The 15926-nt window shown below is 48.3% G+C and overlaps 1 protein-coding gene across 1 annotated transcript; it reads left to right on the forward strand.

The window, feature by feature from the left end:
• The first annotated feature begins 2765 nt into the window (after nt 1-2765).
• On the forward strand, nt 2766-14904 carry SHOX2 (SHOX homeobox 2). Its single transcript, XM_060274191.1, has 4 exons — nt 2766-2973; nt 8629-8686; nt 8980-9068; nt 14585-14904. The coding sequence occupies exons 1-4, from the start codon at nt 2806-2808 to the stop codon at nt 14840-14842; spliced, it is 573 nt and encodes a 190-aa protein (XP_060130174.1). The 5' UTR covers nt 2766-2805; the 3' UTR covers nt 14843-14904.
• The last annotated feature ends 1022 nt before the right edge of the window (nt 14905-15926 follow it).

Here is a 15926-nt window from a genome sequence, read left to right on the forward strand (position 1 = left end):
AGGGGATGCGGCACTGGAAACAAATGCGAAATAAAACGAATTTATTTCTGTTTAAGGCAGCTTAGAAACCTCCCTAAATATCATTAAAAGTTTGAAACGCAGTTGTTTATTTGTGAATGGAAGTATAAAATATTGGGCACAATAAAAGAAGAGAGTCTATATTGTACTTCTTTTTCTCCAAGTGCATTTCCTAGGAAGGGTGAATAGTTATTTAAAATCAAACCATACATTTCTAAGTAGTTATGCAATGCTAGGAGCACTGCTAATAAGTAATGCTGAAATCCAAGCGAAGTGTTTCGCTTTTATTCCTCCATGCTCTCAGACCTCTTTAAGTTTTTATACTGATGTGTAGGGTGGTGGGGGAGAGGGAAGAGGAATAAATGACTATGTGCTTTACAAAAAAAAAAACACAACCCCCCAACCTCTCCTGTTTGCTTATCCAAAGATCCCCTCGGCTTTCAAGTATATTTGAATACCTGCGTGCGGTTTGAGGATGCAGATGTCATAGTCGGGGGAGGAGGGTTTATTTCAACTCTTTTGTTCAAGGAAAGTAGCTCTCTCCAGGTCGGAACTGAACAGACATCATCCGGAAATGATTTTATAAACAAATTCTGAATATGATTAGAGACCAACGCAGCTCCAGTAAACAAACTTCGGCGTGGCGGTGGCAAATACGTTCGGGGAGGGAAGGAAGGAAGCGGGGAACCCGGTTTGTAGATTAGGACCCCCCCAACAGTCTGAATGAACCGCGTCACGCCGCCACGTTTACACGGGGCCTAGTGTCCAAAGCGAAATGTGTGAAATGGTTGGTGCTGCGGAAGGACAGAGGGAAAACGAGCACAGCGTTTTGCAATGTAGTATCAGGTCGGAAGGTCCCTGCCTCAAGGAGCCTACAATAAATATTTCGACAGGGTGAGGGGAAACAGACGGAGGTTTAGTGGGAGGAGGCAGGAGGGTGATCAAACTTTGCGCACTCTTCTTAGTTCAAAAACAGTTGATCGGTTTAACGATACAATTTAGGGAGCTGGTTCTCCACCTCCCTAGTAAATAAAGGCCTTGACTTCCCCGCAAGCAGGCGGCTTCAAGAAGCCATTGCAGCGGGCGGTCGCGTGTCAAATCCCCCATCGACACCTGCTGCTGTGATTTTGAAAAGGTGCCACTTGAAAGGCCACGCGGGTTTCACAGCAGCCAGCGCCAACGTCGAGAAGATGCGGAGCATAAGGGCGCTGCAGTTCTATGAGATCTTGCCGGCGCTTTCACTGGGAGGCGTGCCGTGACCGGTGCGAGAGGGAGGAAGGGAGACCTTAAAGTCTTTGGGACTTCGGGGCGTGTTTCTTGTTGTCCCGAACCGGAATTAGGGAAAAGAGGTCCCTCTCCCTCTCTTCCCCCTGAGAATACCCTGGAGTTCTCAGGACAGATCTGCTGCCCCTTTCCAGACAGGTGTAGACTACACATTGCTCAGAGCGTCTCTCCTAATAATAAAATAATAATAATAATAATAATAATAATAATAATAATAATAATAATAATAAATCGCTGTCTAAGACCCAGCTGACAGATGTGCAGGAGGAGAGCCAGCTCTTGGGCAGATTTTTAAAGCCCAAGTGTGTTAAACTTAACACACACACACACACACACACACACACACACACACACACACACACAAATAAGTAAATAAGTAAATAAATAAATATGATGGACCTGCGTTCTGCGGTGGCTTTGGGAACTGCTGGCAGAAACCCCCGGGCCCACCTTGATCAAACCGCGCAGGTCAGCGCCCTTAGAACTGAAGCACGCGCCCAGGTCCGGGCAGGGCAAAACAAAAGTTGAGGACAGGGGCTGGTCCTTTGGAAATAGAGAACTCTGTTCCTAATGACTAGGGAGGGCAATCCCAGGGGTGGGCCTTCCTTGCCTGGAACAAGATCCAGGGCAAAACCATTCAGGGAAAGTCTGAGATCCCATAAAAGCACACTTGTAAGACTGCATGATAAGACTTGTGAACACCCTTTTGAACTCAGTATGACTTTTAACTTCTGTGTAGAGGTACCTAGGATTGCGCTGTGGGAACAGCGTCCATATATGTGTGTGTGGGGTGTGTGTGTTATAAATATAACGCATAAATGTAAGTCCCACTGGATTCAACACAGCCTCTAAGTTCCTCCTTTGAACGTCCAGGGGACATGCTGCTTCCCTTCTGGTGGGCCTGGGATCTGAAGCGAAGCCACGAGGACCCCGAGCCAGGCTGCGCCCTCGGTTGCACAGGCGCCGGGTACCAGCTCGCGGGGTTCTGCTTGGGCCCTCCTTCGCTTCAGCCTCGCCACTGGGAAGAGAGGTGACCTTTGAGCGTTTCATTGATCCCTGCCACCGCTGCTCCTCCTCCCCCTCCCCCCCCTTCTGCTTGACTTAAGGTAAAAACACAAGTGGGGGAAGGGCCAGAGCTCAGTGGCAGAGATTCCGCTTTGCATGCAGAAGGTCCCAGGTTCAATCCCCGGCATCTCCAGGTAGGGCTGGTGAGAGATTCGCCGGGCTGAAATGGCAGAGAGCCGCTGCCAGCCAGTGCAGACAATTCTGAACTCTATGGACCAAAGCTCTGATATGGCATAAGGCAGTTTTTTGTGTTTGTTGGAAACCTAGATCAGGCGCTGGCCTCGTGGTCCTGGGATGGTTGGGTGGTTGCTTTTTGTTTTGTTTTGCTTGTAAGTATTTGGTAGTGTTTTGGTTTTGCCTCTTTATTATTATTTTGTTGTTGTTGCTCCGTCTCCAGTTTCCCCCGAGCTGAAGGACCGCAAAGAGGATGCCAAAGTGATGGAAGACGAAGGACAGACGAAAATCAAGCAGAGGAGAAGCCGGACCAATTTCACCCTGGAGCAGCTGAACGAGCTGGAGAGGCTCTTCGACGAGACCCATTACCCGGATGCTTTCATGAGAGAGGAGCTCAGCCAGAGGTTGGGTTTGTCCGAAGCTCGGGTGCAGGTAAGCATGGGAATCCTTTCGGCTTCTGCTGGGGAGGGGCTCCTCCTCGAGGATCCTGGGAAGGGACCTTCATACGGACTAGGTGCCCCGGGAGCTGGCACGACTCCGTATCCATTTCCACTACGCTCCCTTCTGAACCAACAGGCTTAGGATCGCGCGCTGCATTGGCAAGCAAGTCACAAGGTGGACTTGTTTCCTCTTTCTTGGATGGTTGGTAGCGGTAGGTTCGGATCCGGTGGGTGCCCTTCTTCTGCAAGTCTTTGCTTGTGGGGGGGGGATAGTATGGCGCTGGGAGAGGAAGGGGACTTCCACCAAAATGTTGTTCCTGGCCCTGAGTAGACAAGAGTGGCGAATCTGGAGTACAGCAGTCCTTATGTTGTAGTATCTGCGCGCTTTCATCTCAAATATAGACCTATGAGTTGGGAGGAAATGCCATTTCCTGGTGCGTTTTGCTTAGGGGCTACAAGGGGCTGTTTCCATCTTCATAGAATCGTAGAGTTGGAAGGGACCCCGAGGGTCACCAAGTCCAACACGATGCATTGGAGGAATTTTGCTTCCATAGTTCCGCCCACATCGAGATGTGCTGACCTCTCTGGTGTTCAATTTCTTCCGATTCTCCGCTTGCTATCTTTAGAGCCATCCAGGTCTATGGTATTTTACAGTATCATTTTTTTTAAATAAAAAAGCAAAGGTCTCTGCCCGAAAAAGCTTACAATCGAAAGCTGAAACAGTAGCTAGTGAGAAAAAATTGAGCCAATTGAGGAGAGTGAATAGTGCTCAAAGTAGGTGTGTAAGTGTGGCTGGTAGTGTGCTTAAGTGCGGTCCACGTTTCTATAACTTCAGATAGCTAAGCTTTCCGGGGGGGGTACTAAGTCCATGTGTATTATATTCTCCTCCTGCCTTTAAACATTGATCCTAGCTCAGTTTCTTTTCTTTCTTTTTTTAAAAGTAGAAGGCGGATGTATGAATTAACTTTATAGAAGGGCTGACTAATAAACGAAATTGGGAGTTGCTAAAGTGTGCACAGTTACAGTCCATTTACTTTTTTTAAAAAGGGGGAAGTAATTAAAAAAATCCCCCAGGGACTTAGAAAAGGAACAGATACAGGCAGCGCTGGGCTTGGCTAATGCAGCCGGATTTCAAAGAGCTGTTTGGAGACCATCTTCCCCTTACACTGTCCAGAGATTGCTGGGGATCTTTGTCAAGCTGCCCCCGTTCCCCACCCCTAGAGAAAAAAGAGGCTCTGGTCCAGAAAAGGCAGGACTTGGGTCCAGAGGTAGAAGCGCGGCTCCAGCCAGAGGCCCGGAGACCCTTGTCCACCGGGGACGAAGGCGGCTCGTCATTCCAGCGTCGTTTCCGCAGAAAACTGGGCCGCCTTTGTAGGAACACATGGAGAGCACTTCCAGGCCCCCCGAACATCTGCAGCCGGGAGGCTAAGCAGCGACTCCTGGCTTGTAACAGATACCTTCTCTCTCCCGCCCCCCTTCCTTCCATCTTTGTTGCTTGTAGGCTCTGCCATCTGCACCAAAACGGCTCTTCGGCTCTTAAAGGCTTTTTCTCTGCAGCTTGTAATCGGATAAAGGCAGACACTGAACAGCCACGTTGTAGCAAAGGTGTGTGTGTGTGTGTGTGTGTGTGTGTGTGTGTGTGTGTGTGTGTGTGTGTGTGTATAAAAGGGTTTGTGTGAGAGACAGTGTTGGGGGAGAGCAGAATTTATGAAAGACACCGCAGTTTAAAGAAAAAGATTCTTCTTTTTTTTTTTTTTAAAAAAAAATCTGCCTCTGGTTTTCTGATTTTATAAACACACACACACCACGCTATGGAGTGTGGCTGTATGTCCATATCTATATTATATATAGATTTCTATGTAGGCGGCGATACCTACGGAGGGAGATTTGCCTGACTCAACAAAAGAATAACCAGTGCCCACCATAATCCATACAGAATAACTTTCAGAGATTTGCATACATTAAGGGCTCCTTCCTTTTAAATGGCCCCAGAAAACGCTTCGCTGTGATTTTGTTTCAAACTTTGCTTCCCAGCTCCCATTGGCAGATGGTGGGAAGCCGAGCCTGGAAGGCGGCAGGGGTATGGGCTGGAAGCTGAAATGAACGCCCCCCCCTTTCATTATTCCCTAGCCATCTTTACTCGGAAGTAGACACCGTGGGTTTACTTTCGAGTAAGCACGCTTAGGCGCGCAATCTAACGGCGCGCTTTTCAAAGGTGTGTGTTGCTTTGTGAAAATGCACAGGATCGGACTGCGCGGTCGCGATCTCGTGCAAGTTCGTATTGACAGGTCAGCGCGCAGCCCGATCTTGTTGCCTGGAAGAGGGACCGACTCTGCTCAGTGGGGTCTTCTGCTCGGAAAGCGCAACCAGGATGGCGACCTCCGGCTATAATAATTCCTAGGATCGGTTGGCATATCTTGCTTCCTCGAAAGGAAGCGCCATCGAAAGAAACGTCACACTGCGTGTGTCAGACTCCTGGGATGTTAGTCTGAATGTGGAAAGGGACAGGATTCGTGTCTGTAGATGTTGGCAGTTTAAAGAATAAGATCCCAATCAGCTTTCACCTCCCTTGTGGCCCCTCCCCCCCTTTAAAAGGGTATTGAGGGAAGAAGGATCACATGATAGTGAGGACCTTTGAGATGGAAAACAGATCTCTCTCCCTAGCGCTTTCTCCCAATATATAAATCTGGGCTCAAGATTTTGAAGCACTTTTTAAGTTCCATTGATTTCAGTGGCAGAGATGTGAAACACTCCCACTGAAATGAATGGGGCTGAAATAAGTGCCCGATCCTCTCCCCGGTTTACTCGGAGGCCAGTCCTTCTGAGTTCAATGGGACTTACTCCCTAGCAAGCAAACCTTATTGAACTCAATGGGGCTTACATCTGCGTGGAAATGCATAGGGTCGGGCTGCCCAAGCACACCTGGCCCCAAGGCTGTAGGTCCACCTCATATTCTCTCTCTCAGGTTTTCAAACTTTTCCCCATTTCCAACTGCCAAAGTTATCTCCTTGCCTGGAGTGAAGCTCTCTCTCCCTCTCCCCCCCCATCTCTTCCGATGGCAGCAAATTAGATTATCATAATAATGAGACAATTATTCCGCTTCTGTGTTACACTCCACTGCACAGAGGAACAGAGAATTTTCCAACTTCTTTGTAGTGAAGCTTTTATGACAGTAATTACCCCCCAAAAGTGAGTCATTAAACGCTTTGGTGTTTCGTTTTTCTTGAAGATAAAGCTAATTAATATTACAGGCTTTTAATGAGCGCATTCTTTTCGGGTCTTATTGCGCAAACATCTAAACCCCTTTATCGCTAGTTTTCTTTTGTGTGTGTGTGGTGTGTGTGTGTGTTAGCATTAGATAGCACGGAGAGATGGAGGGGAGGGGGGAGGCCTGGTGGGGATTCGGCTGGCGAAAGATGAAACGGGCCCCGAGAAAGTAATTGAGCAAGAACCAGAACAGGCGGCAACTGTCCATATTATCCTAGAACTGCGCTCTTTTAAGTTCCGATTCTAAAGCGGGTAGGGAGGGAGCGATGCTCAGGCAAAGTTTAGGCGTTCGTCAGCTTCATCCCTGGCCCATCCTAGGCGCCTTCCTTGCCTGCAATGCTGGTGGTGCAATGTACTCCCGAGGGCGGGAGGGACATGCAACTGGCCCCTGGCATTGTAATATTTCCCATTCGTTTTAACAAAACGACTCCTAAGTAAACTCTCCCCTCCCTGAAACACAGTTTGGAATTATAATTAGCAAAAAACCAGCCCTTCTAACCCAACTAGCCAAATTTCGCCCATCTAACTCCCCTGCTATAGGGGACGCGGGTGGCGCTGTGGTCTAAACCACAGAGCCTAGGGCTTGCCGATTAGAAGGTCAGAGGTTCGAATCCCTTGACGGGGTGAGCTCCCGTTGCTGGGTCCCTGTTCCTTCCAACCTAGTAGTTCGAAAGCACGTCAAGTGCAAGTAGATAAATGGGTACCGCTCCGGCAGGAAGGTAAACAGCGTTTCCGTGTGCTGCTCTGGTTCACCAGAAGCGGTTTAGTCATGCTGGCCACATGACCCGGAAGCTGTACGCAGGATTCCTCGGCCAGTAAAGCGAGATGAGCGCCACAACTCCAGAGTCACCCGCGACTGGACCTAACGGTCAGGGGTCCCTTTACCTTTAACTCCCCTGCTTAACGAGAGCGATCCTATTCTTGTCTACTCAGAAGTAAGTAGTATTGTGAGTTCAGTGGGGTTTGCTTCCATGTCGGTGTGTATAGGATTTTAGCTCTTAATTGAAGATTAAATGTAAGGGCTGTGCCTCACTTTTACCCGGAAAGGGAGTGAGTTGAATTGATTTTACTCATAACTCTTTCCAAGTAAGGCTGCACCTTGCACTCTGAGCACACCTAATTGGATAAACTTCTACTGAAACGTGGGTCTTACTCCGGAGTAAATATGCAGAGTTTTCAGAAGCATCTTTCTTTAGGATTTAAGCCTAAAGTAGTAACTGTGAAAGAGGAAAAGGAGATTGATACAATGATGATTTGGATTTGTTTTGGATCGGAACTGAGGCGGGGAGAGAGAGAAAGTAAGGGAAATCAGAGAATTAGGTTGGTATTGCATGTGAAGATGCACAGAGTTGCGGATTCAGTTACTGGCTTGTGTAATTGTGTGTGTGTTGAAGTTCTAGTGGACTACTTTTATGAGCTAAAGAATTGAAATGTGGAGCACGTGTAGTCCAAGGAAGTTGATTACTGTAAATATATGAAAACGAGACTCCCTCCCCAAACAGAGGAGACTGCAGGTTGCAGCTCAAAGTGGTCACTCTCAAACTATTCGAGAATTGGAAACTTGCTACACAGGTCATCCTAATATCTAGACTCCTCTGAACGTGAAACCCTTTGCTTTTTTCTCTTTAGAAAGTCGAAGCAAGACTTAGTCACTTCCCAACAGTTTATGTGACGCGCAGATGGCTGAAATCTGGCACGCACATAATCCAAAACTCTCTGGAGTGCAACATTTCGAAAGGGATACATTTGCTTCTTCCTAGAAACGGGCGGGGGGAGGTGGCTTGTTGATCCCAACATCGTTAAGAAACTTCAGGAAAACTGAAATTTGGTTATGTGGTTAACTAAACTTTCTGGATTACTATGTAAAGTCTTAAAAAGAAAGAAAAAAGGACATGTTTGCACCTAACAGTGTACAGTAATCCTAATTCATGGCTACCCAGAAGCCAATCCTACTTGGTTTCGTGAGACTTTTTCCCAGGTAAGTGTGCGTAAGGGTTGTCGCCTAAGCGTCCAATTTACTAGCGTGTTCAGAGGCAAACCAAGAGGTCTCGCTTGCCCCTTTAATAGTAATATAGAAGAAGGAATTTCAGCGCCTGTGGCTTGTCATGCAACTATTAAAGGTGCATGCAAGACCCCCCTCCTCGTTCCCCTCTGGACACCCTGGTCAAAACGGTGGGCCTAGATTATTTTAGTTCGCACGTGCAGTGCGGAGTTTCCAGTAAGATTTGGAGTCGGGAGAGGAAGGCTCCCAGTAGGAGCCAGGAAGATAACGCTGCTGGGGTCATTGACTGGTTTTAAGCATGGCCAGAGAAATCACTGTGTGTAGATAAATAGATGGACGCGGCTTTGTATTGAGCTCGCCTTCTTCCTCTCTGCGCAGGTATGGTTTCAGAACAGAAGAGCTAAATGCAGAAAGCAAGAAAACCAACTCCACAAAGGTAGGTGAATTTTATCAGCGGCGCGCGTAAACGGGTCCAAACGTTTCTGGGCCAGGGAATACAAGCCTCCCCTTTAAATTCCATGCGCTTGGGGGCCTCCTTTTGCCTCTCCCCCAAACCTCCAGGCTCTTCCTTGCCTAAGGCTGCACACTTACCTGGAAAGAAGCCCCATTGGGCACAATATGCGCTGCTAACGCGCCAAGAGGGAGCATTCCCAACGAAGTGAAATAAAAATTAGATGTCCTGTGGTTTTTAGCTCAGTTTCTGACCGATCCCTGCCTCTATTCTTGCAGGAGTCCTCATAGGAGCAGCCAGCCAGTTTGAAGCGTGCCGGGTTGCCCCCTACGTGAACGTGGGCGCTTTGAGGATGCCTTTCCAGCAGGCAAGTACAAAGGGAGAATCCCGTGGGCGTCTGCCCCACAATGGTAGGAAGGGCCACAATATGGCCTTCCCGCAGGTGCCCCCATTAGCGCTCTCTCTCTCTCTCTGGCAGGTCAATCATGTGCGCAAAAGGAATGTTTAAAAGTTGCCTTCCTGCGGGGGGGGGGGAAGAGATTGGACGCGTGTGTGTTTCGTCTGGGCACTAAACACTCCGATTCTGAGTGCATGTGCAGTGCAGTCCGACCCGGTCTCTGTGTGCTTTATTGGAAACAAGCTCCCGTTGAGCTCAGTAGGACTTGGCCAGCGCGTATTAAAGGCGCGCAGGGCGGCTGCAGCAGCAGCAGCTTTTCCGCCGTTCGGTGCTGCAGATTTAAATGGTGGTACTGAATTAAAGGGGAATGAAGTCCCATTGGTCTCGAGGGAGCTTACTTCCTAGGAAGAATGATTAGGATACGCATTTGTGCGTAAAGGGGATCGGGAAGTGAATCTGGGTTTCCATAGATGCTCAGCGGATCTCGTTCATGATTAGTACTGTATTTGGAAACGCCGTAGGGTTTCTTCTCTCGAAAGCGGGACGCAGGAAGTCATACCGAGTCAGATCATGAGTCCAGCTGCTTCAGGATTGTCTAAACTGACTGGAAGTGACTCAGAGATGGGTGTCCCCAGCAATACCTGGAGTTGGCAGGGATTGAAACTGGGAGCTTTGGCATGAAAAGCAGATGCTCTACCACGGGGCTGTGACAGAGGACCACAGCTTTAAGGGCTCATTTAAGCCAAGTTCTCTCCTAATGCATGTTTACTCAGAACTTAAGGTGTTTAATGTGGCTTATTGCCTAGTAAATTCACTTAGGATGGCAGTTTCAGTGAGCCTGCCCAGCTCTCTGTAGGCTCCTGTGAATTCTTGAGCTTCCACCCTAATGAGAGGAATTGATTTTGATGGGTTTATCAATGCAAAAATACATAGGTGTGCATGGCTATATGGTGTGTGTATTTATTTAGAAATACGATCAGAAGGAGGGTGGCCAGTTGTGGTGGTTTTCTGAAAAAAAAAACAAAGAAAAAAACTCCACAATTTTATGTGGTTTTATGAACTAGCAGGCATGTAGTCTGGATTAATTTTAACAGGAGAGCTTGAGTCCTACAGATACTGCTTTTATTTCCCCCTTTTAGAGTAGTGTCTATCTTTAGCAACCTACATTGGTAATGAAGAGCAAACCTTACAAGCCTGATAGTAAGGTACCCCTCCAAAGTCCTCTCCAAAGTGGGCAGCTTGTTATCCTCCTAACATTATTGGCCTTAAACTCCCACCAGGCCCAGTCAGTGTAGCCAATGGCCTCACATAGTGGGAACTGCAGTCCACTCTGGCATAACTTCAACAGGCACAAACATTCCTAACTCAGCCCCTGAATTATGGTAATTACTTGGAAGTAATCTTCAGCTGATTTCAACAGAGCTTCAAAGTAATCTAATTAAGAATAAGTATGTTGGACCTCAAAACTCAGTGGGTTCTTTTTCTTCTATAGCTTTCATAGATTAATTGTCTTCTGTCCCAGAGAAGTTGCACCTTTCAGGCTTATTGACCTTAGTGGCCAATCTTCTAATGGCAATGATATTGGTGTGCTCTAAATTGAAACTGCTCATCATTTGGTTGTAGACAAATAGCTGTCTGTTAAACACTGGTCCCGGGCACATGAAACTCAGTGGGGCTAACCTCGTGACTAAACATGCATGGGTCTGGGCTGCATGTGCCATGTGTAGGGTGAGAGATTCTCCCTTGCGAAATGAGGGTAAGGAGGGGAGAGAGAAGACTCTGCCAGTCGTCTGCATCCATGATAAATAAAAGCAGTGGAACAATAGTTGTCTCAAACTGTGGATGGTGCTGGGGTTGATAAGGTGTGGGTAATAACACCATAAAGGTCATATGGGAGATGACTGAGAACAACAGATGTGTACAGTCATTAGAGAGCTGAGAGGAAAGGAGCAAGATAAAGGAGGGCCCTCTGCACTGTCTTGATGCTATCACGGCTGCAGTCTTGAAGTTCAGTGGCATTTAAGTAAACTGAATGCGTGCAGGATTGGGTGGGCAGGTTAGGACCAATAGCGAATGCTTGTTTCTCCTTTTGCTCTGTTTTTTTTTTAATTAAACGGACCTTAGGGCAGGATAATTCCTTCACCTGTCTTCAGAGGGTGCGGACAGATGATCAAGCAAAAGTGTTTAGAAAAAAATGGTGAAAGCAGATGAGTGAACAAGCGAACTGGAAGAAAAAGGGCAACCAATCCCATTCATTGGAAAGCAGGAGTCTGTGTTAAGTGTAGAGGGAGGAGAGAAAGAGAAGTGCAGGCAATTAGCCTCTATTTTGCTTATGGTTAGTCAGCTAGCATGCAAAACCAGCTGGCAGTAACCACAAGCAGAAAGCCAGAAGCAGTTGACACATGAGGGTACCTCTCAGCCATAGCCAAAGCAGCACTACTTATGAGCAGAGCCTGCAATAAGGTACATGCTGCTGGCAGAAGGCACATGAAACTAACAAGTTAATCAATGTAGGATATGACCCAACTAGTCAGAACGTTCAGGGAGATTAGGAAGGAGCACCCCTCCACAGACCAGTGCATACTTACTGCATTTCACAAGGCCGTACAGGAGAAATAGCTTGCATATTTAACCAAATCATCAACCAGATTGTTTGCTGTCTAGCCAACCAGAGAGACTTAGTTTACAAGATTAAAGTACTAAAAGGCGACCAGGGGTATGCATGCCAATGGTCAGAAGTGATGGGAGTTGTAGTGTAACAACTGTCAGGCTACAGGTTCCCATCCCCCAGCTGGGGGATTAAGCTTGCATGGAAGCAACATGTGACCTGGGAGTCTTTTGCACAATCCCTAAAATATGGCAGTGAGGGGTAACACTCTGTACATGTTTATAGGATGAATACTATCACTTGGCTCAGGGCTCAATGAGTCAAGGCTTAGACCTGTTATAATACAGGCTCTGCGACTGTGCTCAGCAGCAGTTTGTTCCACTACAGTGGCACCTCAGGTTACAGATGCTTCAGGTTACAGACTCCGCTAACCCAGAAATAGTACCTCGGGTTAAGAACTTTGCTTCAGAATGAGAACAGAAATCGCATGGTGGCAGTGCAGCGGCAGCAGGAGCCCCCATTAGCTAAAGTGGTGCTTCAGGTTAAGAACAGTTTCAGGTTAAGAACGGACCTCCGGAACAAATTAAGTTCTTAACCCGAGGTACCACTGTACTTGGGAACTACAGAAAGACCTCATACGCTTGGGATTCAGCCAGAGGTTTTCAACCTTTTTGAGTCCATGGCTCCCTTAACCAACTACACTCTTTTTGCGGCACCCCTGTGGGGCTCATGAGCCCAGTTATGCCACCCCTTGCCTGCAGAGCTGGCAGCCTCTCACCCTTTTTCAAACACCCTCCCTTGTGGAGTGCTCTCTCAGCCTTCTCTCCCCTCTTCTTGGGGGTCCACCCAGGCAGCCGCTGCTGACACCCCAGTCTCTGAGCTCACACCAAAGAGAGGTGCCTCCTCATGCCACCCCACAGGGGCCTGGGAAGATGCTGCTTCCAGCCTTAGTGGCCCAACTGGCTAAAGGTGAATGTGAGGCCAGCACCTTACCTAGGGAGGCAGCAGTAGCAGCAGTGGGTGCTTCTGGGCCTGCTTGGTGGAAAGGCACCCCTTCAGCACTGGGCACTTAGCTCCCAGGCAGGTCTTGCACACAACAAGCACAAGAAAGGCCAGCCTGGCCTCCCACTTGTCTGTCCATTGCCAGCCGCAGTGGCTGGTAGACTGGCTTGCTGGGCTTCCTTGCCCGCTTGCTTACTCCCAAGGCTGCCTCAGCTCCTGGCAACCAGCACTCCCATGCCAGCCCGAGAGGTACTATTTGCCTGGGGAGCTTGTAGCCAGGGCACTGCAACAAACAGCTGTGCAAGCCTTTGGGAGGCAGAGATGCGAGAGGGCGTCAGAAGGGAGGGGGGAAGGAAATAGGGATGGAGGCCAGTGTTACCCGCTGCACCCCTGACCATCATGAAAGGCTGCCACGGTTGAAAACCACTGGATTAAGCAATAGGTGTGTCTTTTTCAGGAAATAGCCTGTCACAAATTGTGGCCTGGCTATGCTGTGCTCTAATTCTAAAGCTGTGAGGGACTGGCTATGGTTACTTGGGTCCTAAGGAAAGGCATTCTGCACATGCTCAGGGACTTTTGTTTTGACAGAGGCCAGATCTTTCAGGACTGTGATAGAAGTTCTGAAGCTGAGCTGTATACTGTACCTCAAATGCCGTTAACTGGTTATTGCTTTCGTGAATATGATGACTTGGTTGTTTCAGTGCCAGTAATTAGGTTTTGGTTAGTTTTCTCCATTCATTCATTCATTCATTCATTCGTTTGGAAACTGTCTGGTAGCTGAGAGCTGGGGCGGTTGTCTTGCCTCTCTATAGAAGGGCTCGGGTTCAGCCCCCAGTATCTCCAGGTAGGGGTGGGACAAACCCAGGCCTGGAGGCCCAGAGTGCTGCTGCCTCTGCTCATTGTAAGGGTAGCCATCTATACAGAGATGGATTGGACCCATGGTCTGACTCGGTACAAGGCAGCTTCCTGTGCTGCTGTGCAAATGTAAGGCTTTGATGCTAATGGAATAAATTCCATTGGACATTGCTGCTGGTTTTCTTCCCAGTAAGCATGCTGCACAAATCACAGAGTGATAGAATTGTAGCATTGGAAGGTCATCTAGCCCAACCTTCTGGCATGCAGGAATACGTGGGGCTCAAACCCACAACCCAGAGATTAAGTGTCTCATCAACCCAAAATAAATCCACGGTGCAATCCTAGTTACATTTTGCTCCGTGAAAGTCCCACTCTTCCCAGTGGGCCTTACTATTAGGCACAAAGGGTTGTAGCCCTCAATCTAGCCGCAATCAGGCTTGTGCGCACAAGCCCTTCTCTCTCTCTTTTAAAAACAAAAACAGAGAGTCCAATCCTAAGCATCTTCAGTGCTCCATTTATGAGGAGTGACATCCTATGCCCTTTTAATATGTGATGGATTTTTTGGGGAGGAGGGTGGTTATTGGGTTGTTGTTGTTATTTTGATTATATATATTTTGCGGTTTCATAAGTTAATTCTGTTCTATGAACTGCCCTGAGACCTCCAAATATAGGGCGGTTATATAAATAAAACAAAATAAAACGATGGGAAAGGTAGCAAACGGGGATCAATGCAAGCCACAAACCCTGAAGGGCCCCCTTCCTCAGTTAGTCAAACCACACACCCCTTTAGTCTCTTCCCCACCCCGCTAAAAAAAAAGAAGCAGCTAATGTGTATTCAGAAGTCAAGTCTCCTTGAGTTCCGCGGGCCTTTCCCCCTGCCAAGTGGGCTGAGAAGGCTTGGAGCCCTCGAGGGTTTGAGATGGCGGTTGTCCTAACACTCTTGTCTCCCCCCCACTCCCCTTCCCCCTCTCGTTGCCCCTTTCAGGACAGTCATTGCAACGTGACGCCCTTGTCCTTTCAGGTGCAGGCGCAGCTGCAGCTGGACAGCGCTGTGGCGCACGCGCACCACCACCTCCACCCGCACCTGGCCGCGCATGCGCCCTACATGATGTTCCCGGCGCCGCCTTTCGGGCTCCCTCTGGCCACGCTGGCCGCCGAGTCCGCCTCGGCCGCTTCGGTGGTGGCGGCGGCCGCGGCGGCCAAGACCACCAGCAAGAACTCCAGCATCGCGGACCTCAGACTCAAAGCCAAAAAGCACGCGGCCGCCCTGGGCCTGTGACTCTTACTGCAGCCGCAGCCGCCGGGGCATGTTGCAATCCCAGCGCGTGCGTGCGCAGAAGACTGCCCGCCTCTTCCTCCTCCCTTCGCGGCCAGCTCTCCTCTACTGATGCCGACACGGAGCCGGAGGAAGGGCTTTACCACCGCCGCCGCCCCACACTTTCTGTCTTGGTCCTGCGCGACTTAAAATGTGAAAGACGAAAGAACCACGAGGCGTTCACCGGAACGAAACAACTCTCTCTATATTATAGACCCAAGGCGATGAACAAATAAAAGGAACAATGTGGTTTTTTTTCCTTTTTAAATGGAGGGAGGGGAAGAGCTCCCTTCTACTACTGCTAATAATATAATAAGAATACTAAGGAGGAGGAGAAAACGTAGAGCTTGCTCAGAAACTGGCGGGAAGATATATACTTATTTAAAAGAATTAGATGAAATAGACGCGCAGCTGTGAAGCTCACAGGTTTTGAAACTGACCTTTTTCTGCGAAGATCACTTTAATACGAGAAATTTGATAAGAGAGGCGGGCCTCCTTCCACGTTGCATCAGATACTTGAGTTTTAACAGCCACAGTCTGGAAACGGAGATGAGAAGGAAAGAAGAATTTAAAAACTGGGGGGTGGGGGTGGGCGGTGGATTTTTTTATATATCTAAAAAAAATGTGTGTGCGTGTGTGTGAAAGAGAGACAGACAGACGATTATTTCTCTGCCAATTTCTAATGGGAAAAGTGAGTGACCGGGACGCTTCTTCTTCTCGTGGAATTCCGGGTCTGCATGTATTTGTTTGGTTTTATTTTTATTTGTTCTTGGCCTCCCTTCGGATCATTTGCACTTCACCTCGATCAGAACCACCACCACACAAAACGAAGCCAAGTCTCTGAATTCGGGGATCCCCCAAGAGAGAGAGATTTTAACCCAAGGCCCCGATCCGGAGAAACCAGCCTTCTGACCTTATGCATAGTCTAAACTCCTTGAAATCACTGCGGGGACCTCAAGTAAGCACTGAATGAAGCTTACAATCCTCTCTGCAAGGGAAGGTAAAACTTCCACTGAGCACAGGAGCTTACTTTCAAGTAAGCAGTCGC

This window comes from Zootoca vivipara, chromosome 5 (assembly GCF_963506605.1).
Source record: "Zootoca vivipara chromosome 5, rZooViv1.1, whole genome shotgun sequence".
In the NCBI taxonomy this organism is placed as follows: Eukaryota; Metazoa; Chordata; class Lepidosauria; order Squamata; family Lacertidae; genus Zootoca; species Zootoca vivipara.